This window comes from Pristiophorus japonicus, chromosome 1 (genome assembly GCF_044704955.1).
Source record: "Pristiophorus japonicus isolate sPriJap1 chromosome 1, sPriJap1.hap1, whole genome shotgun sequence".
Taxonomy (NCBI): domain Eukaryota; kingdom Metazoa; phylum Chordata; class Chondrichthyes; family Pristiophoridae; genus Pristiophorus; species Pristiophorus japonicus.
In genome coordinates this window covers 334,142,538-334,166,327 of record NC_091977.1, presented here as the reverse complement: position 1 = coordinate 334,166,327, position 23,790 = coordinate 334,142,538, and the positions used below count along the sequence as shown (strand labels likewise).

Below are 23,790 nucleotides of genomic sequence, written 5' to 3'. Positions count from 1 at the left end.
ATAATCTCACATTTATCCACATTATACTGCATCTGTCATGCATTTGCCCATTCACCTAACCTGTCCAAGTCCCCCTGCAGCCTCTTCGCATCCTCCTAGCAGCTCGCACTGCCACCCAGCTTAGTTTCATCTGCAAACTTGGGGATATTACATTCAATTCCTTCGTCTAAATCAATAACGTATATTGTAAATAGCTGGGGTCCAAGCATTGAACCCTGTGGCACCCCACTAGTCACTGCCTGCCATTCTGAAAAGGACCCTTTAGTCCCACTCTTTGCTTCCTGTCTGCCAACTAGTTCTCTATCCAGGTCAATACATTACCCCCAATACCATGTGCCTTAATTTTGCACACTAATCTCTTGTGTGGCACCTTGCCAAAAGCCTTTTGAAAGTCCAAATACAGCACATCCACTGGTTCTCCCTTGTCCACTCTACTAGCTACATACTCAAAAAATTCTAGCAGATTTGTCAAGCATGATTTCCCTTTCATAAATCCACGCTGACTTGGAACGATCGTATCACTGCTTTCCAAATGCGCTGCTATTACATCTTTAATAATTGATTCCAGCATTTTCTCCACCACCGATGTCAGGCTAACCGGTCTATAATTCCCTGTTTTTCTCTCTGCCTCCTTTTTTAAAAAGTAGGGTTACATTAGCTACCCTCCAATCCATTGGAACTGAGCCAAAGTCCATGGAATGTTGGAAAATGACCACCAATGCATCTACTATTTCTAGGGCCACTTTCTTAAGTACTCTGGGATGCAGACTATCAGGCCCTGGGGATTTATCGACCTTCAGTCTCTTCAAATTCCCTAACACCATTTCCTGACTAATAAGGATGTCCCTCAGTTCCCCCTTCTCACTAGACCCTCGGTCCCTTAGTATTTTTGGGAGGTTATTTGTGTCTTCCTTAGTGAAGACAGAACCAAAGTATTTGTTCAATTGGTCTGCCATTTCCTTGTTCCCCATTATGCATTCACCTGATTCTGACTACAAGGGACCTACAATAGTCTTCACTAATCTTTTTCTCTTCACATATCTATAGAAGCTTTTGCAGTCAGTTTTTATGTTCCCTGCAAGCTTACTCTCATACTCTATTTCCCCCCTCCTAATTAAACCCTTAGTCCTCCTCTGCTGAATTCTAAATTACTCCCAGTCCTCAGGTTTGCTGCTTTTTCTGGCCAATTTATATGCCTCTTCCTTAGATTTAACACTTTCCCTAATTTCCCTTGTTAGCCAGGGTTGAGCCACCTTCCCTTTTTTATTCTTACGCTGCACAGGGATGTACAATTGTTGTAGTTCATCCATATGATCTTTAAATGTCTGCCATTGCCTAGCCACTGGTGGACCCTTTAAGTATCACTCTCCAGTCTATCCTAGCCAATTCACGTCTCATACCGTCAAAGTTTCCTTTCTTTAAGTTCAGGACCCTTGTCTCTGAATTAACTGTATCACTCTCCATCTTAATGAAGAATTCTACCATATTATGGTCACTCTTCCCCAAGGGGCCTCGCACAACAAGATTGTTAATTAATCCCCTCTCATTACACAAGACCCAGTCTAGGATGGCCAGCTCTCTAGTTGGTTCCTCAACATATTGGTCTGGAAAACCATCCCTTATACACTCCAGGAAATCCTTCTCCACAGTATTGCTACCAGTTGGTTAGCCCAATCAATATGTAGATTAAAGTCACCCATGATAACTGCTGCACCCTTATTGCACGCATCCCTAATTTCCTGTTTGATGCCCTCCCCTACCTCCCTACTACTGTTTGATGGGCTGTACACAACTCCCACTAACGTTTTCTGCTCCTTGGTGTTTCGCAGCTCTACCCATATAGATTCTACATCATCCATGCTAATGTCCTTCCTTACTGTTGCGTTAATCTCCTCTTTAACCAGTAACGCTACCCCACGTCCTTTTCCTTCCTGTCTATCCTTCCTGAATAATGAATACCCCTGGATGTTGAGTTCCCGGCCTTGGTTACCCTGGAGCCATGTCTCCGTAATCCCAATTACATCATATCCGTTAACAGCTATCTGCACAGTTAATTCATCCACCTTATTACGAATGCTCCTCGCATTGAGACTCAGAGCCTTCAGGCTTCTTTTTTTAAACACTCTTTGTCCTTTTATAATTATGTTGTATTGTGGCCCTTTTTGATTTTTGCCCTTGACTTCTCTGCCCTTCACTCTTGCTTTTCTTCTTCCTACCTTTTGCTTCTGCCCCCTTTTTACTTCTCTCTGCCTCCCTACATAGATTCCCATCCCCCTCCTATTTTAGTTTAAACCCTCCCCAACAGCACTAGCAAACACTCTGCCTAGTACATCGGTTTCGGTCCTCCCCAGGCGCAGACCGTCCGGTTTGTACTGGTCCCACCTCCCCCAGAACTGGCTCCAATGTCCCAGGAATTTGAATCCCTCCCCCTTGCACCATTCCTCAAGCCACGTATTCATCTGAGCTATCCTGCAATTCATACTGTGACTAGCATGTGGCACTGGTAGCAATCCTGAGATTGCTATCTTTGAGGTCCTACTTTTTAATTTAACTCCCAGCTCCCTAAATTCAGCTGTAGGACTTCATCCCGTTTTTTACCTATATCGTTGGTACCTATATGTACCAAGATAGATGGCTGTTCACCCTCCCCCTCCAGAATGCTCTGCAGCTGCTCTGAGACATCCTTGACCCTTGCACCAGGGAGGGCAACATACCATCCTGGATTCTCGTTTGTGGCCGCAGAAATGCCTATCTATTCCCCTTAAAATAGAATCCCCTATCACTATAGCTCTCCCATTCTTTTTCCTGCCCTCCTGTACAGCACAGCCACCCCTGGTGCCATGGACTTGGCTGCTGCTGCTTTCCCCTGATGAGCCATCCCCCCCAACAGTACCCAAGGTGGTGTATCTGTTTTGAAGGGAGATCACCGCATGGGCCCCCTGCACTACCTTCGTTGCATTGCTCTGGCTAATGGTCACCCATTCCCTATCTGGCTGTGTAACATTTACCTGCAGTGTGACCAACTCACTAAACGTGCTATTCATGACATCCTCAGCATCGCGGATGCTCCACAGTGAATCCATCCGCAGCTCCAGTGCCGCAATGCGGTCTGTCAGGAGCTGCAGCTGGATACGTGTCCTGCACATGTGATTTCCCACTTAGCACAGGAGGAGCATGACATGGGCCTGGACTCTCCTGCCATGACTTAACCCTAAATTAACCTAATTGGTTACAATGCCAAAGGTTTCTTACTGATAAGAAAAGAAAAAGATAAATCAAAAACAAAAACTACTCACCAATCGACCAGCCAATCACTTACCCGCTTGGCTGTGATGTCACACTCGATTTCTTTCTACTTCTTTTTTGTCTTTTGAAACTGAACCTGCTCTCCCTCTGTTGTGCTGCTTTCTAGTCTACTATTACCAGCGTAACACTTTTAAAACGTATAAAAATTACATTTAAACACTCATTTTTATATTAAAAACCCTGTCCATTAAGGGAAGTTTATTTTTAACCCTATTAAAACGCATTAAATAAAATTCAATTTTCTTTTCCAAAACATTTAACAATTAATTTTAAATATGTGAGGTGTTTTATTTATTTATTATGTTGTGTTTTGGTGTTTTAGGGGGTTTTATCATTGATAATAATTGGAGCCCGTATAAACATAGCTCCCATTTTTATCTATAAGAATACCGTATAGTGAGTGGTGGTCCAGGCCCATGTGACTCCAGCTTGTACATACATACCTGAAAGACATCTCCCTATATGCTATGCAGCGAATCTAGGCCTTTGACTGTAATCCTATGTTCCTCCAGGATCACGAGGTACATTCGTAGATTTTGTTCGGGTCGGAGGCGTTCGTACAAAGGAAGCCTCTGACCGCAATTTCCCCCCCAATGTTTTGTACATTAGAGTAGTATTGCGCTGATCTGGAATTTTTCTGGAATTTCTGCTACTATAATTACAAGAGGCTTTTATTAACGCACAGAGAAAGTAGCATGGGGTCCAATTTGATAGAGTACTACTGTACAGAATACTAAACTCGGCATTTGGTGAGTGAGGGAATTTGGTGCATTAAGGGAAGTGGTGCTGTTCTGATATTTTAAAAAACAAGGTGTGGTCCGAGAGAGGGAGCGTGAGATAGCAAGTCCTGAGAGCTGAAGTCTGGAGGCATTAATTCAAATTAATAGTTTAAATAAGATACCAACTAGATTCTAAAAGAGAAAATAGAGATTTTTAAGATCATGGGCTAGAACCTGCACTTTTGTGGTTATCACCCAAAAATGGGCGCTATTTCCAGCGTGGGCGTTAAAAAAGGGTTTTCAGATCGCTGGCTTCTCACCCATTCTCAAAGCACCTAGTTTCCACTTTTGAAAATGGGCGTTACCACGAGCGATATAAAATGGGCGGTAGCGTTAAATTTTTTTGACCTTCTGCCGTAAAGTGTGGCCGTCCTTAGCAACGGCATGGCAACGCTCGATTCCCATGATTCTGGAGGTCGAGGGTTATCATGACATGCGCAGATGAGGAGACAGAGAGAGAGGGAGCTCAGAGGGATTGAAGGCGTGTTTGGATATGGTGTGGCTGCTTTGGGAGGAAGGAGGGAGACTTTAGAGCTTCACAGCAAGTAGGCAAACAAAAAATATGTTACCAGCGACATATTTGACCGAATCTGGCCTATAATGGAGAGAGAGGAGGAGGCATCATAGCACGCTGTGGAGATTGATGCTGGAGAGAGCAGTGAGGTGGGAGAGGAGCACATTGGAGGGTGCAAAAGAGCCAGGAGGTACTCGGACGAGGCAAATACCTCCCTCCTGCAGGAGGTCGAGTTACGCTGGGGTGATTTGACAAAGGGAGGGTGTGGAAAGTCCACCCCAAAGGCATACCAGAAGATATGGACCGAGATAGCAGAAGTGGTCTCGTCGGCGACCAACGAGGTGCGTGAGGGCAACCGATGCCGCAAACGATGGAACGACCTTGTGGGATCCGCAAGAGTAAGTATAATATTGATTTACATGTACTTATGTATTTATATAATTTGATTTGTAACAGTTTTGAGTGACTATCATCAGATGTGAGGTCTTTCACTTTTACCGGGAATGTTTTACTCAAAGCCTGCGGTCACGGTGCATGTCTTTAAGTAAAGAATGATAATTATCATAATAATCATGATTACATCTGTCGGTTATGTGTTGTATCAGTCTCTGTGACAGTACCTAGCAATGATATCACGCAATGATCTCATGCCATGTCGTCCTGTCATCTTTTACAGACGAAACTATTGACGATGAGGTCCATACAGAGGCGAACGGGTGGGGGACCACCAGTCCCCAGCGACATCACTGAGATGGAGGAGCGTGTGCTCGCACTCATGGGGAAGCACACCCGGATAGCCATGGACGCATCTGCAGACCCTGAAGTGATGCCATGTGAGTAAAGCTTACACCATTGCGTGATGTAAAGTCAATAGATTCCACACCCACTCATATCCAAACAATCATATATGATAGATGATTTCTAAAATTGTCTTAGAAATAATGCTGGCCTAATGAAAATCATTGGAATGCAAATGTGTTGACGGTCATGAAATGTGATGTCTGCGATGATTTTGAGAGCAGTGGTGCTTTTGTTGTGCATATGCTGTGTGTAGCGCTGGACTCACCTTGTCACCCTGGCACCTCCTTCTCCTCTAATAACCTCATTTGTGTTTTGCAGCTCAGCCAGCAGTGCGGCCCCAGGCAAGGCTACAGAGGCCAGAAGGTGGTGGTGCGGGGCAGGAGTCGGCGGAGTCTGTTGCTGATGAGCTCCGATTCTCCCCCGTCAATCCACTGGGTCTGTTCTCCACGGATGAGAACGCGGTCTTCGAGGAACCTGCATCACCATGCTCCAGAAGCCATTCCACCCCAAGGCCATCTAGTGGTCCTCTGGTCATTCCCACCTTCACTCTGGAGGTACCGGTCCCAAGCACCTCGCCACAGGGCACCCCATTTGTCCTCCGGATGGTGCCGACCCCGCGGAGGTCCCGTGGACGCGGCAGATCTGTTCCACGAGTGCCACATGACAATGGAGAGATGGTACAGTTGTCCAGGAGGACTGTAGACATTGGTGACCAGCTCATCGAAGCATTGGGGGGCATATCCCAACAGCTGGCCACCACCTCCGGCACCATGACCGAATACATTCCACGGATGGCGGAGTCCCTGGATGCGCTAGCCAGGAACACTGCTGCCACAGGCCTCCTAGTGGTCCTCGACGTGGCACTCCACCCGTAGGTTAAGCACCACCACTGTGAAGGACAGATGAGAGCAAGGACCAAGATCCTGCTTCTGCATCAGAGAATGTTGCCCCCTTGACACCCACCGCTCCCGTACCCGTCCAACGAGTACATCTGCCTTCATCCCCCCCGAAAGGCACCGCTTGAGGAGCTCCTCGGCCAGGCGCCATGGAGCGAGGAGGGGAAGGGGTAGAGGTGGGGTGAAGAAGAGGAAGGGGAAAGGAAAGTGAGGCGCATGTCCGCAGGTGTTGGCTGTGGTATATCTCCCTCTGGGTGTATGCAATTTGTTGCAATGTATGAGAGCTGGGACCACGCTCCTGCTTTGCCATTGTACTCTGTGTTGAACATGTGATTATGTCAACGGTGGAAAAAGTGGGGTGTGGACGGGGGTTGGGTGTTATTGGCTGTGATACTTATGATTTCAGACCAATGTTGGTATAAAATTTTTGTTATTGAACATAACCTTGTTGTGCCTTGTCTCAGAAAGCTGCACTGTTACACACTGGTGATTCCTTAACATGACAGGGTTAAATACAACTTAACATCAATCAACGTAAACTTTAACTGGCACCATGGTGATGGGCACCATTGATGTCTGAACTGCACACACACAGCAGTGTGTCAACGTTGTCACTCACATCAACGTTCTTTCAGGCAAATCGTTCAGTTATCAGCTCCTCACGTAAGAGTGGGATTTTAAAAATGCCAACCACACCGCTGGCATTCGTTCAGAACAGTTCCACTTTTTGTGAGCGGATTTTTGGGTGAGCGATATTGTGGGCGATATGTGTGCAGGTGGTGAAATTAACGCTGGGCGATCTGCTGGGCGTTAGTTTTGGTAAATATGCTCTACACGACAAAAAAAAGTAGGCAGGCGGTATCATTGAATCTCGGCATTAAATCAGTGCAGAAATTAACGCTGGGCGATATTGTGGCCGTTGATTTCGCCCATTCTGATGATTCCGCCCAAAAAAAGTGGGCGGGCCGTAATATTTTTCCCTGGTGTTAAGCACATGGGGAAAGTAACCTCGGCAATAAGTTTCCTAAAAATGGGCGTCAGTTTCTATTTTGTGGCTAATTGGGTGATATCTGGGCATTATGCGTCATTTCAGCGGTAAAATGGGCATTAAGTGGGTGTTAAGCATGCAAAAAATGTGGAGGTTCTAGGCCCATGAATGGGCGGCTGAGATCTGTTGTTTGCAATTCCTGCATCACGTGGGAACTTCAACACATGTGTCTTAGGGGACCATGTGTGTAGGAAGTGTTTCCAGCAGCTTGAGCTCGAGCTCAGGATTTCCGAGCTTGAGGGGCATCTGGAGTCACTGCGGAGCATCAGGGAGGCTAAGAGTTTCCTGGACCATAGGTTCTAGGAGGTGGCCATCCCACAGGTAGAGAGAGTTCAGGATAGTAAATGGGTGGTCATCCGGAAGAGTGGGAGTCTTCGGGGTATGTGTCACTCTCAAACTGGTACTCAGCATGGGAGACTGCTGGGAGTGACGACACCTTGAAGGAGTGCAAGCCAGACCATGGCACCAGTAGGCAAGGGACTGCACAGGCGGGAACAGAAAAGTGTAGAAAAGCAGTCGTTATAGGAGATTCCATAGTTAGGGGGACAGACAGGCGTTTCTGTAACCATCATCATGAATCCCGCATGGTGTGCTGCCTCCCTGGTGACAGGGTAAAGGACATCACAGAGAGGATGCAGAATATTCTGCAGGGGGGAAGGGAGTGAGTCAGAAGTTGTGATACACATCAGTACCAATGACATAGAGATGGCAGGTATTGAGGTCCTACAGTCAGACATTCAGGAGCAAGGGAGGAAGTTAAAAAGTAGAATCTTGAAGTTAGTAATCTCTGGATTACTCCCAGTGCCACGTGCCAGTGAGATTACAAGTAAGTAGATAAGGAGGATCAATGCGTGGCTTGAGGCATGGTGCAGGAGGTTGGGCTTCAGATTCTTGGGGCATTGGGACTTGTTCTGGGGCAGGAGGCACCTATTCAAAAGGGAGGGGTTGCACCTCAACAGGACTGAGACCAATGTCCTCCTGGGGAGGTTCACTTGTGTGGTTGGGGAGGGTTTAAACTAAATTGACAGGGGTTGGCCGCCAGCATATAGAAGTAGAAAAGAAGAATAAGGTGCATACAAGAGTGAGAGTGTTGGATAGTACTAGAGAAGGAAGTAGTACCATATTAGATAGGATCAGACTAAAAAGGACTACGAAGAATACAAAGACTGATTTAGAATGAATATATGTAAATGCACAAAATGTAGTGAATAAGGTTGGTGAGCTCCAGGCACAATTATTCATGTGGAAATATGATGTAGTGGCAATAACGTAAATGTGGCTTAAAAATGGTGAGGACTGGGTGCTTAATATTCATGGTTGCAAGGTGTTCAGAAAAGATAGGGAAGGAGAAAAGGGAGGTGGGGTGGCAGTACTGATTAGGGAAGACATTGTAGTGTTGGAAAGAGAGAATCTCCTTGAGAGGGCAAGGACGGAATCCATTTGGTTAGAGTTGAGAAGCAAAAAATCTATAATCATGCTATTGTGGGTATTCTATGGGCCTCCAAATAGTGAAAGAGATAGAGGAGCAAATCTGCAGAGAAATCACAGAGATGTGCAAGAACTATAAAGTGGTGATACTGGGGGACTTTAATTACCCAAATATCGATTGGGATAACGAGGGGGAGGAATTTCTGAAATGTGTTCAGGAGATCTAGGAATGAGGCATTGCTGGATCTGGTGCTGGGGAATGAGGTGGGCCAAGCAGACCAAGTGTGGGAGAACACTTGGGTATGAGTGATCATCGTATCATAAGGTTTAGATTAGTAATGGAGAAGAGCAAGGAACAATCTAAAGTAGAACTTCTAAATTGGAAGAGGGCTAACTTCAATGTGATGAAAGGGGATCAAGCTAGGGTAAAATGGAACCAAAGTTGACAGGAAACACTGTAACAGAACAATGGGTGATCTTTAAGGTGAAGATATTTCAGGTACAGGCTGGGTACATTCCAACAAGAGGGTAAGGTAGGGGAACCAAAGCCAGGGCTCCTTGAATGACAAGGGAGATAGAGAATACGATGAAACAAAAAAGAGGATGTAAGGTGCGTGTCAGGTGAATTCTTCAAGTGAAAATCAGGCCAAAAACAATAAGTTGTGAGGGGAAGTGAAGAGGAAAATAAAACTAGCAAAGAGAAAATATGAGAATAGAATAGCAATTAACATAAAAGGGAACCCCAAAATCTTATACAGGCATGTAAGTAGTAAGCAGTTAGGAAACGGCGTGGTGGGGCCTATTAGGGACAAAAAAGGTCATATATGCTTAGAGGCATAGGACTGGGCTTGAATAGTTAATGAATACTTGATATCAGTGTTTACTAAGGAAGAGGATGCTGACAAAATATTGGGGGAAGAGGTAATGAATGGAGTGAAAATTGATATGCAGGATGTACTGGAAAGGCTGGTTATGCTTACAGTGGATAAGTCACCTGGTCCGGATGGCTTACATCCCAGATTGCTAAGGGAAGTGGGGATGGAGATAGCGGAAGGGCTTGCCATAATCTTCCAATCTTCCCTAGATATGGGGGAGGTGTCAGAGAATTATGGCAAGCTGATACCCTTGTTCAAGAAAGGGTGTGGGAAAATCCCAGTAACTACAGGCCAATCAGTTTAATATCAGTGGTGGGTAAGGTTTTCGTAACAATAATCAGGGAAAAAATGTATAAACATTTGGAGAGGTTTAAGTTAAATAAGGAGAGCCAGCACGGATTTGTAAAAGCAGATGGGCCAAAATTCAGCCTCCCGAAAAGGCCTTCTACCGCCAGAAAGCGGCAGCCAAGCGGCGGAGTCCAGTGGCTGCTGATTTGCGGTCGAATGTCCGCCGCTAGTGAAATTCACCTCAGTGGTTTTTCCGGCGGTTCCCATTTCCGCCCTGCTGTTGCCGACCCCTTCTAAGTGCGTCATCAAAGAGTGCACCGCCAATCTCCCGCACTTCCAGCAAAATTTAGTTCCTAAAATCTTCGGGCCGCCGAGCGGTGCCCCAGACAGCTTTTTCTGTCGGTGCACTGTGTTGGAAGTGTGTGTGATGTTTCTTCAAGGGGAGAGCGCACTGCTGCAGCTGTCATTTTATTTTCTTTGTTGGCCGACTGCCAGGTCGGCCGATAATTATTCCCTCGGGTTCGGCCGGGCCGCCAACAGGTAGCCTGGCACCCCCATTTGGCTGCCAGGCTGCTGGCCCTGCCGAAACCCGCCCTGGTGGCCCAGTGGACCTAATTCAAATAATGGCAGAGCTCGCAGCGGCTCTCCCCTTTAAGTGAACGGGAGAGACGTTGTGATGCACGGGCGTCACGACGTCATCAGCGCCAGGCTGATGACTGACTGTGGCGGAGACTCCGTCCCGCCTCCACTTCCGCCCCTCTAGAGTGCTCACCGCCGCACTGCCGACCCCATTATGACCGACTTCCAGCCCGCTTCAAAGAAAAAGACAAAGAGCTGAATTTCGTGAAAGAGGCCACCTCATCTGCCGTGGCGGCGAAATCACTTCAAAAGCGGTAGTTGCGACCCGTTTCGGGAGGACCCAGATTGTGTTTGACTAATCTAATTCAATTTTTTGATGAAATAACAGAGAAAGTTGATGAAGGTAATGCAGTGGATGTTGTCTATATGGATTGTAAGAAAGCATTTGACAAAGTACCACTTAAAAGGCTGGTTAACAAAATTGAGGCTCATGGAATAGGAGGATCAGTTTCAGTTTGGATAAGAAATTGGCTTAGGGACAGTAAACAGCGAGTCGTGGTAAATGGTTGTTTTTCAAACTGGAGGATGGTAAGCTGTGGTGTTCCCCAAGGGACAGTGCTTGGATATTGGAATACAGAGTAAAATTTCAAAATTTGCTGATGCTACAAACTTGGAGGTATGGCAAACAGTGAGGATGATACCAATCGACTGCAACAGGGCATAGATAGGCTAGCAGAATGGGCAGACAAGTGGCAGATGGAATTTAATATAGCAAGTATTGCGTCCAGTCTGGTCACCACACTTTAGGAAAGATGTGAAAGTTCTTGAGAGGGTGCAGAGGAGATTTACCGGAATTGTTCCAGGGATGAGGGATTTTAGCTACAAGGTTAGGTTGGAGAAGCTGGGGTTGTTATTATTGGAGCAAAGGAGGTTGAGGAGAGATTTGATAAAGGTGTACAAGATTACAACAGGTTTGGATAAGGTAGACAGTGAAAGGTTGCTCCCATTAGCTGATGGGACTAGGGGACAAGAATTAGGGGACACAGATTTAAGGTTTTGGGAAAGAGATACAGGGGGGATGTGAGGAAGAACTTCGTTAGCGAGTGATATTGACCAGGGACTCACTACCGACGGGGGTGGTGGAAGCGGAGATGATCAATAATTTCAAAAGGAAATTGGATGGGCACTTGAGGGAGATAAACTTGCAGGGCTATGATAGAGCAGGGGAATGGGACTGACTGGATTCCTCTACAGAGAGCCGGCATGAACTCGATGGGCCAAATGGCCTCCTTCTGTGCCACAAATACTCTATGACTTTATCTGAGAAAGGAACAGGAGCCCAGGAATGCCCCTACAGTAATCAGATCCAATGCGAGCCCCCAGGGGCAAGTTGAGGACTTCATTTATGTCAAAATTTTATAACAGTCATTGAACATTAGAAAAAGCAATAAGGGTCCATTAGGAATTATTCTACTCCAGAAGTACCTGCTGCAGTGTTTTATTCTTTGATATGAACCAGCGTATCTCTGAATATTATCACTGTAAAAATGTGAGAGTTAGTGTAAAGTCCTGACCCTGCAGTACAGACTTACACGAGGCACATGCTGAAGTCAAGGTCACTCTGGATCTGCACTTTTATTTCACAGCTCTCGAGTGTCACACTTGCCTGAGACCTGCCTTTATATACTTTGTGGAACAGGTATGCAGTGTCTCCTGCAAGTGCACCCCTGGTGGTAAAGTATGCTTGTGGTTACAGATTATATCTAGTTAAAGCCATGTATAGCATGGTAAGATACAGTTATATACAGTAGTGTGAGATACATGACAGTTAGCATCATGCTTTTCAGACCACTCTCTTCCACCTACAAAAAATAGTCATTTTGGCATGTGTAAAAACCAATACACATTTTTAGATTACTTACTTCCTCTTACCTTGACTGCAAAAAATCTGTTCCTGTTTTAACTGATGATCTATTTACATGTTTTCATTTGGCCAGTTTGCTGCCAGAGAGCTAATGTTAGGCTCACCTCATCAGCTTTGATCCCAGATTTTGAGGTAAGCCAAATATTTGAATGTAAAATGTGGAAATCAAAGTGTGAGTTTTTCTACTTCTAATGCTGATGAACTGAATGAGAAATCAACAGGAAGTGCTGCAAATGTGAAAGTTAAAAGGGGTGCAGCTGCAGACCTAGCATTTACAGGGGAAGATTTTGATATAAGGAAATAGATAGTACGGTCCCAGCTCATTTTCTCATTCTTTACCTCGCTGTTTTACTGCGTTAATTTTGCACGTTACACTGGGAGTGCCACTCAGGACAGAATGTTAGGTGCCAATATTATTATTTGCTATAAGTCTGTTGGCATAAACATTCCTGTGACTGAAATGGATTCTATCACATTCAAATCATACAGAAATAGAATCCCACATCACAGAAGGAGGCCATTCAGCCCATCATGCTTGTGCTGACTCTTTGAACAAGCTGTCCAATTTGACAGTATTAATCATCATTTAGAAAGGCATGGATTAATCAAGGACAGTTATCATGGATTTGTTAAGGGATAATTGTATCTGACTAAGTTGATTGAATTTTTTGAGGAGGTAACAAGGAGGGTTGATGAGGGTAGTGCATTTGATGTAGTCTATATGGATTTTAGCAAGGCTTTTGATAAGATCCCACATGGTCAGAAAAGTAAAAGACCATGGGATCCAAGGAACAATGGCAATTTGGATACAAATGTGGCTCAGTGGCAGGATGAAAAGGGTAATGGTCGATGGGTTTTTTAGTGACTGAAAGGCTGTTTCCAGTGGGGTTCCACAGGGCTCAATACTAGGTCCCTTGCTTTTTGTGGTATGTATCAATGATTTAGACTTCATGTAGGGAGCATGATTAAGAAGTTTTCAGATCATACAAAAATTGGCCATGTGGTTGATAGTTAGGAAGAAAGCTATAGACTGCAGGAAGATATCAGTGGACTAGTCAGGTGAACAGGAAAGTGACAAATAGAATTCAGTCCGGAGAAGTGTGAGGTAATGCATTTGGGGAGGGCTAACAAGGCAAATGAATACACAATAAATTGTAGGATACTGAGAAGTGTGGAGGAACAGAGGGACCTTGGAGTGCATGTCCACAGATCCCTGAAGGTAACAGGACAGGTAGATAATGTGGTTAAGAAGGCATAAGGGATACTTTTCTTTATTAGCCGAGGCATAGAATATAAGAGCAGAGAGGTTATGTTTGAACTGTATAAAACACTAGTTAGGCCACAGCTGTTGTACTACGTAAAGTTCTGGTCACCACATTACAGGAAAGATGTGATTGCACTAGAGAGGGTACAGAGGAGATTTACAAGGATGTTGCCAGGACTGGAGAATTTTAGTTATGAGGAAAGATTGGATAGGCTGGAGTTGTTTTCTTTGGAACAAAGGAGGCTGAGGGGAGACTTAATTGAGGTGTATAAGATTATGAGGGGAATAGATATTGTGGATAGGAAGGACCTATTTCCCTTAGCAAAAAGGTCAATAACTAGCGGGTATAGATTTAAAGTAATTGGTAGAAGATTAGAGGGGAGTTGAGGAGAACTTTTTTTCATCGAGAGGATGGTGTGGGTCTGGAACACACTGCTGTAAGTCAACAAAGTCAACTCTGGTCTGTTGTGTTTATATCTCTGTTGGTTGTACATCCTGCAAAGGACTTTTGAAATACTATGACACAAGATGGCTGGTCTGGATTAGGAAGAAACATGTTGCCGGGCGAATCACGTAGGGGCAGATCTCTCCCACAGAACCTGGTGAGAGAAGCTAGGGCTGTTCAAATCACTAACCTGCTCGTGGCCAGTGACGTCAGAGCTGGGTGCTCTAGTGAAGGCCAAGGGACTATTTTGTGTGTGGAACCAAGTTGTGATGTATTTGCAGCCATACTCTGTACCATGCATTGTACCATGTAATTACATGTAATAGCCAACAGATGGGAATAGCCCGGGAGGCACACATAACTGCACCTCATGCTGCCTCCCTATATAAAGCAGGCTCCCCCTGCAGTGCTCACTTTTGGAGTTTACATTAAACCTAAAAGTCACAAGGTGATTGATCAGCTCCAGCATGGGCCATGTGTGATTTATTATAGTGATAAGCATATGTAACAACTGGCGACGAGAATAGGAACTAACACGCAGCTATGGCCACCGTTGACTACATCAAGCGATATTGCATTGGGGAAGACTGGGATGACTTCATTGACGGGCTGGATCAATGCTTTGTCGCGAAAGACTTAGAGGGAGCTGCAAATGGCAGCAAACGCAGGGCCGTCCTCCTCATGGTCTGTGGATCACGGACATACGCATTGATCAAGGACCTACTGGCCCCAACGAAACCCGCTGAGGAAAGTTACGAAGAACTGTGCGAGCTAGTTCGAAATCACCTAAAGCCGAAACGCAGTGCGCTCATGGCAGGGTACCGTTTCTACACCCACCGGCGAGGAGTAGGCCAGGACGTGGCAGCGTTCATCACTGAGCTAAGGCGTCTTGCTGGGCCAAGCAAATTCGGGACAGTTCTTGAAGTGATTTCAAGAAACTTCTTTGTTTTGGGAATCGGGTACAAAGGGATTTTCTGCAAATTGCTAGCGGAGGAAGACTTGGACCTAGCCAAAGCCACTCTAATTGCTCAGGCATACATGGCCAGAAAGGAAGAAACAAAGCCACTCTACTCACAACTTCGGAAACACCCGGGGCCAAACACTATGAATAAGCTAAATTCGTCGGCAGAGAGGAGAAGTGCCCCCAGCTGAGCTAATGCAACCTCTGCTCGACCTGAGCTGACTCACTCACCACAACAATGGACTAATGCGAAGAGATCAGTACCTGTGAATGCAAGTCCATCAGCAAGCTGTTGGCACTGTAGAGGGGCTCATCGCGCAAACCAGTGCAGGTTCAAACAATATGTCTGCAAGAGTTGCTCAATGATGGGGCACCTCCAACGAATGTGTAAGCGTGCTACAACTCGATATGTAGCGGAGGATGGGAGGTCAAGCGTAGATCCTGAGGATCGCGCAGAGATGACCGAGGAGGAGGAGGTACATGGGGTGCACGTGCAGGAAGTGCACATCTTTACCAACAAGAGTCCCCCGATAATGATGAACATTAAACTGAACGGCATACTGGTACCGATGGAACTGGACACGAGTGCGAGCCAATCGATCATGAGCCAGAAGGCCTTCGAGAAGTTATGGGCAAACAAGACGCACAGGCCCAGGCTGAGCCCGATCGACGCGAAGCTGCGCACCTACACCAAAGAGATTATCCCGGTCCTCGGAAGTGCAATGGTTCAGGTGCTGTATGATGGTTCTGTGCATAAATTACCACTATGGATTGTTCCCGGTAATGGGCCCATGCTGCTTGGCAGAAGCTGGCTATGGAATTTTAACTGTAAATGGGGCGATGTAAAAGCATTATTGTCGGTGGAGAAAGCCACGTTTGCGCAGGTCTTAGACAAGTTTCCGTCACTGTTCCAGCCTGGCATCGGCAGCTTCACAGGGGCCAAGGTGACAATTCACCTCAGCCCAGACGTGAGACCCGTTCACCACAAAGCCAGAGCGCTCCCTTACATGATGCGGGAGAAAGTAGAAGTCGAGCTAGATCGGCTTCAGCGCAAAGGCATCATATCGCCAGTGGAATTTAATGACTGGGCCAGTCCCATTGTCCTCGTTCTTAAAAGTGATGGGGCAATTAGAATTTGTGGAAATTATAAAGTAACCACAAACCGAGTATTGTTACAGGACCAGTACCCACTACCCAAGGCGGAAGATTTGTTCGTGACCCTGTCGGGCGGAAAGCTGTTTTCGAAATTGGACCTCACCTCGGCGTATATGACCCAGGAGCTGGCAAAATCGTCCAAGAAGCTAACGTGCATAAACACACACAAGGGGCTGTTCATATACAACCGGTGCCCCTTCGGGATCCGTTCAGCAGCTGCGATCTTCCAACGAAACATGGAGAGCCTGCTGAAATCTGTCCCGGGAACGGTCGTTTTCCAAGACGACATCTTGATCACGGGACTCGACACCGATGAACACCTCCATAACCTGGAAGAGGTGCTACGCCGACTAAATCGAGTAGGTCTAAGGTTGAAATGAACCAAATGCATCTTCTTGGCACCAGAGGTGGAATTCCTGGGAAGGAGAATCGCAGCAGATGGCATCAGACCCTCAGACTCCAAGACGGAGGTGATCCAGAAGGCCCCGAGACCACGCAGCACGACGGAACTGCGCTCGTTCCTAGGACTACTGAACTACTTCGGTAACTTTCTCCCTGGGCTGAGCACTTTGCTTGAACCATTACATGTACTGCTCCATAAGGACGATGACTGGGTCTGGGGTAAAAATCAAGAAACTGCCTTCGAGAAGGCCAGAAACTTATTGTACTCAAACAAACTACTGGCGCTGTATGATCCCTGAAGGCATCTTGTTTTAGCGTGCGATGCATCATCCTACGGGATCGGGTGCGTGCTTCAGCAAGCGAATGTGTCGGGTAAGCTCCAACTATAGCGTATGCATCCCGCAGCCTTTTCAAGGCTGAAAAGGGGTACAGCATGGTCGAAAAGGAGGCCCTAGCTTGTGTGTACGTGGTAAAAAAGATGCACCAGTACTTATTTGGCTGGCGGTTCGAACTAGAAACCGACCACAAGCTGCTCACGTCGTTATTCTCTGAGAGCAAAGGCATTAATACCAAAGCCTCAGCTCGCATTCAGAGGTGGGCATTAACGCTGTCCGCTTACGACTACACGATCCGCCACAGAGCAGGCACCAATAACTACGCAGATGCGCTCAGCCGGGTGAAGCAGAGCAGCCGGTGGAACTGGTATTGGCCATGGAAGCCTCTGAGGACGAAGGGTCACCCGTAACGGAGCGCCAGATAAGAATCTGGACCAGCCAAGACCTACTGCTGTCCCAGGTGAAACACTGTATTAAGTGGAAACTGGGCAACCACGTATGGAGAGATGCATAGTGATTTTAAATCATTTCACTGGCGCAAGGACGAGTTATCCTTCCAGACCGACTACATTTTGTGGGGCAATTGCGTAGTCCTGCCCAAGAAGGACAGAGATTCGAGCAGCGCGAGTCCGGGGTGTGTGGAGAGGCCTATAAAGGCCCAACGTCGGGGGAGGAGCGGCAGTTCGAGCAGCAGGAGTCCGGGGTGTGTGGAGAGGCCTACAAAGGCTCAATGTCGGAGGAGGAGCGGCAGTTCGAGCAGCGCGAGTCCGGGGTGCGTGGAGAGGCCTACAAAGGCCCAACGTCGGAGGAGGAGCGGCAATTCGAGCAGCGCGAGTCCGGGGTGTGTGGAGAGGCCTATAAAGGCCCAGCTTGTACAGCTCCAGCCAGGAGAAAAAGCAAAAAGGAAGTAGAAAGAAATCAAAAGGTGACGTCACAGCCAAAGGGGTAAGTGATTGGCTGGTGATTGGTGAGTAGCTTTTCTTTTTCTTTTTTATATCAGTAAGTAACCTGTTAACATTGTTGTCACCAAATTAAGCGTATCTAAGGGTTAAGTCATGGCAGGAGAGCTCGGTCACGTGATATGCTCCTCCTGTACCATGTGGGAACTCAGGGACACGTCAAGTGTATCCGCCTCCAGCTCCTGACGGACCGCGTTGCGGACTTGGAGCTGAGGGTGGATTCACTCTGGAGCATCAGGTCCGTTTCTAATTCGAACCTCCTGGTAAAAAGGTACTGATGCATCTTTTTCACCCCATAGACACATGTGAGTGCTTCCTTCTCAACCATCCCATATCCCCATTCAGCTTGAGAGAGCGACCTGGCGGCATAAGCCACAGGTTGTAGTTGGCCCTCAGTGTTACCCTGCTGCAACACGCACCCAACCCCATAGGATGATGTATCACATGTCAGAACCAATTTCTTACGGGGGTCGTACAGGGTCAACAACTTATTTGAACAAAGTAGGTTCCGATTGAAAGCCCGTTCCTGATAGTCCCCCCAAATCCAATCACAACCCTTATGCAGGAGCACATGTAGCAGCTTCAACAATGTGCTTAAGTTCGGCAGAAAGTTCCCGAAATAGTTCAAGAGTCCCAGAAATGAACGCAACTCCAATGTGTTGCCGGGCCTGGGCGCTCGTCGAATCGCCTCCGTTTTGGATTCGGTAGGCCGAATCCCGTCTGCAACAACCCTCCTGCCCAGAAACTTGACCTCGGGAGCCAAAAACACACACTTAGACTTCTTGAGTCGCAGGCCTACCCGGTCCAGTCGGCATAGCACCTCCTCCAGGTTGTGGAGGTGTTCCTCGGTGTCACGATGAGGATGTCGTCCTGAAATACGATTGTTCCAGGAATGGATTTGAGCAGGCTTTCCACGTTCCTTTGAAAGGTAGTGGCCGCTGATCGAATGCCAAACGCTCACCTGTTGTAGACAAACAGCCCCTTGTGCGTGGTGATGGTGGTCAGTAGCTTGGATTCTTCGGCCAGTTCCTGGGTCATGTCGGCTGAATTGAGGTCCAACTTGGTGAACTGCTTGCCGCCTGCAAGCGTGGCAAAAAGGTCCTCCGCTCTCGGGAGCGGGTATTGGTATTGTAGGGACACTCGGTGATAGTGGCCTTGTAGTCGCCACAGATCCTGACCTAGCCATCCGCTTTTAGGACGGGAACGATGGGGCTTGCCCAGTCACTGAATTCAACGGGCGAGATGATGCCCTCTCTCAGCAACCGGTCCAACTCGCTCTCAATTTTCTCCTGCGTCACATACGGCACAGCTCTGGCTTTGTGGTGCACTGGTCTGGCGTCCGGCGTGATGCGTATCACTACTTTGGTACCTTTGAACGTCCCGATGCCAGGTTGAAATAGTGACTCAAATTGCTGTAGGACCTGTGAGCATGAACTTCACTCCACAGATGACATGACGTGCACATCCCCCCATTTCCAGTTCATCTCAGCTAACCAGCTCCTCCCTAACATTGCGGGACCATTGCCCGGGACAAACCAGAACAGCAGCCGGTTCACCGATCCATTGTGTGTGACCGCCAACATTGCACTGCCTAGCACTGGAATGATTTCTTTGGTGTACGTCTGTAATTGCTTCTCAATGCATTCTAGTTTGGGTCTGCTGGCTTTGAGTGGCCACAGCTTTTCGAATTGTTGAACACTCATGAGTGACTGGCTGGCCCCCCGTGTCCAGCTCCATGTGTACAGGGATGCCGTTTAATAGGGCTTTCATCATCATAGGTGGCATTTTGATATATGCGCTGTGTATGTTTGCCACATGAACCTGCTGAACTTCAGCGTCCATTGATTTGCCCCAAGCATCATCCTGCCTCACAGACCCCTCATCTGGTTCATCCGCCTCGTATATTAGCCTGGTTACAGGCTTTCTGCACATTCTGGCTAAATGGCCACTGAGGTTACAATTTCTGAAGACGAGCTGTTGAAACCTGCAAGTACTGGCAGCATGTCTGCCCCCACACTTCCAGCATGAACTGAGATTCCCATTGTTGTGAACAAAAGAGCTGTTACAAGGCATTCCTCGCTGATTGTCCCTTTGACTGCTCTTGAGCACCCTGTTAGTGGGTGTCAATGGCCCCATCCCGGGCCGAATTGTCCACTGGGGGGGGGGCGTAAATGTCCATTCAGCCTGCCATTGTCTCTATTGGAGACTTACTCTTGGGTCTATTGCTGCCTGGGGTGTGTTAACTGCCCTTGCCAGCCTGTGGGGCTCTGTGTCGCGTTTATGATATTGACTCCCTGGAGGCAGAATTGCCCGCGTATATTATCTTGGTTTCCTCCTCCCCCGTCATAAAAGTCTGAGCCATCAACGCCGCCGCTTCCAAGGTCAAGTCCTTGGTCTCAATTAGCTTTCTGAAAATCCCAGCATGACCGATGCCCTCAATAAAGAAATCCCTTAGCATCTCCCCCCTGCAGGCGTCTGTGAACTTACAGAGTCTGGCCAAGCGCCGGAGGTCCGCAACAAAATCCGGTATGCTCTGTCCTTCCCGACGTCGGTGGGTATAGAATCTGTGTCAGGCCATGTGTATGCTGCTCGCCGGTTTGAGGTGCTCACCGATTAGTTTGCTGAGCCCTTCGAAGGTTTTGTCCACCAGCTTCTCGGGTGCCAGCAAGTCTTTCATGAGCGCATAAGTCTTAGGTCCACAGCTGGTCAGCAGAAGAACCCTTCGCTTGTCAGCCATTGCATCTCCCAGCCAGTCCTTCGTGACAAAACTCTGCTGGCGCCTCTCAATGAAATCGTCCCAGTCCTCACCAACACAGTGCCGTTCATCTGTGCTGCCGATGGCCATTCTCGTGGGTCGTTGATTCCCGTTTCTCGTCGCCAATGTAAAGTCCTTACACAATACCACAAATCCACACGAGGCACATTCTATAAACAAGATCACTCCATGACCTGAACCTTTATTCACAGGACCAAGAAGTGATCACCCTGCGTGGGACCTATCTTTATATACCTGGGTGACCAGATGAGGAGTGTCTCCCACAAGTTCACCCCCTGTGATCAAGGTGTGCATTTCTTACGTATATACAGTATTGCAGTGTTGTTACATAAAGGTTACATACATGACACATATCGTCATTCCTAAGTCCTGGACCACTCGGGCTGGCCTTGCTCAGCGCAAAAGCTGCCAGATGCATCTTTTGATTGTTGATTGACCAGCTTTGCCTCACATTATGTGCAGCCTGTGATCTGCTTGTCACTGATGACAGTTGAAGATTATTTTCCTGGCTAAACTGAAACAGAGAAACATAGAAACATAGAAAATAGTTGCAGGAGTAGGCCATTCTGCCCTTCGAGCCTGCACCACCATTCAATAAGATCATAGCTGATTATTCACCTCAGAACCCCTTTTCTGCTTTCTCTCCATACCCCTTGATCCCTTTAGCCATAAGGGCCATATCTAACTCCTTCTTGAATATATCCAATGAACTGGCATCAACAACTCTCTGCAGTAGGGTATTCCACAAGTTAACAACTCTCTGAGTGAAGAAGTTCTCCCTCATCTCAGTCCTAAATGGCTTGTTCCCTGGTTCTGGACTTCCTCAACATTGGGAACGTTCTTCCTGCATCTAACCTGTCCAGTCCCGTCAGAATTTTATATGTTTTTATGAGATCCCCTCTCATCCTTCTAAACGCCAGAGAATACAGGCCCAGTCGATCCAGTTGCTCCTCATATGTCAGTCCTGCCATCCCGGGAATCGTCTGGTTAACCTTCGCTGCACTCCCTCAATAGCAAGAACATCCTTCCTCAGATTAGGAGACCAAAACTGAACACAATATTCCAGTTGAGGCCTCACTAAGGCCCTGTACAACTGCAGTAGGACCTCCCTGCTCCTATACTCAAATCCCCTAGCTATGAAGGCCAACATACCATTTGCCTTCTTCACCGCCTGCTGAACTTGCCTGCCAACTTTCAATGACTGATTTACAATGACACCCAGGTCTCGCTGCACCTCTCCTTTTCCTAATCTGCCGCCATTCAGATAATATTCTGCCTTCGTATTTTTGCCACCAAAATGGATAACCTCACATTTATCCACATTATACTGCATCTGCCACGCGCTTGCCCACTCACTTAACCTGTCCAAGTCACCCTGCAGTCTTTTAACGTCCTCCTCACAGCTCACACTGCCACACTGCCACCCAGCTTAGTGTCATCTGCAAACTTGGAGATATTACACTCAATTCCCTCATCTAAATCATAAATGTATATTGTAAATAGCTGGGGTCCCAGCACTGAGCCCTGCGGTACCCCACTAGTCACTGCCTGCCATTCTGAAAAGGACCCATTTATCCTGACTCTGCTTCCTATCTGCCAACCAGTTCTCTATTCACGTTAGTACATTACCCCCAATACCATGTGCTTTAATTTTGCACACCAATCTCTTGTGTGGAACCTTGTCAAAAGCCTTTTTAAAGTCCAAATACACCACATCCACTAGTTCTCCCTTGTCCACTCTGCTCGTTACATCCTCAAAACATTCTAGAAGATTTGTCAAGCAGGATTTCCCTTTCATAAATCCATGCTGACTTGGACCGATCCCGTCACTGCTTTCCAAATGTGCTGCTATTTCATCTTTAATAATTGATTCCAACATTTTCCCCACTACTGATGTTAGGCTAACCGGTCTATAATTACCTATTTTCTCTCCCCCTCCTTTTTTAAAACGTGGTGTTACATTAGCTACCCTCCAGTCCATAGGAACCTATCCAGAGTCGATAGACTGTTGAAAAATGATCACCAATGCATCCACTATTTCTAGGTCTACTTCTTTAAGTGCTCTGGGATGCAGACTATCAGGCCCCGGGGATTTATCGGCCTTCAGTGCCTTCAATTTCCATAACACCATTTCCTGACTAATAAGGATTTCTCTCAGTTCCCCCTTCTCGCTAGATCCTCGGTCCCCTAGTATTTTGGGGAGGTTATTCATGTCTTCCTTAGTGACGGAGATGCGCTTTTGGCATGGATACATGGAGGGAGGAGAGCATGCCGGGAGATCTGAGAGATGCAGTGATTGTGACCATTTTTTTAAAAGGGGACAAGTCTGACTGCGGCAACTACAGGGGAATCTCCCTGCTTCAGCCACTGGGAAAGTTGTCGCTTGAGTTCTCCTCAATCGTTTTCTCCCTGTGGCTGAGGAGCTCCTCCCGGAATCACATTGCGAATTTTGTCCCCTACGGGGCACAACGGACATGATCTTTGCAGTGCGACAGTTGCAGAAAAAATGCAGGGAGCAGCGCCAGCCCTTATACATGGCCTTTTTCGATCTTACAAAGCCCTTTGACACTGTCAACCGTGTGGGTCTATGGAGCGTCCTCCTCCGTTTCGGATGCCCCCAAAAGTTTGTCAACATCCTTCGCCTGCTTCACGATGACATGCAGGCCGTGATCCTTACCAACAGATCCATTACAGACCCAATCCATGTCCGGACCGGGGTCAAACAGGGCTGCATCATCGCTCCAACCCTCTTCTCCATCTTCCTCGCCGCCATGCTCCACCTCACAATCAACAAGCTCCCTGCTGGAGTGGAACTAAACTACAGAACTAGTGGAAAGCTGTTTAACCTACGCTGCCTCCAGGCCAGGTCCAAGATCACCCCAACCTCAGTCGTTGAGCTGCAGTATGCGGACGACGCCTGCGTCTGTGCACATTCAGAGGCTGAACTCCAGGATATAGTCAACGTATTCACTGAGGCATATGAAAGCATGGGTCTTATGCTTAACATCCGTAAGACAAAGGTCCTCCACCAGCCTGTCACCACTGCACAGCACTG

At 47.2% G+C, this 23,790-nt stretch overlaps 1 protein-coding gene across 1 annotated transcript in view; it reads left to right on the top strand.

Annotated features, from left to right (window-relative positions):
• The window catches only part of gpr141 (G protein-coupled receptor 141), an 89,896-nt gene that overhangs the window by 39,587 nt on the left and 26,519 nt on the right, over nucleotides 1-23,790 (top strand). The window contains exons 5-7 of the mRNA XM_070881498.1: nucleotides 12,512-12,570; nucleotides 16,287-16,414; nucleotides 17,305-17,367. Of these exons, the coding sequence (XP_070737599.1) occupies nucleotides 12,512-12,570; nucleotides 16,287-16,414; nucleotides 17,305-17,367 (250 nt within the window). The remainder of the gene's footprint in view (nucleotides 1-12,511; nucleotides 12,571-16,286; nucleotides 16,415-17,304; nucleotides 17,368-23,790) is intronic.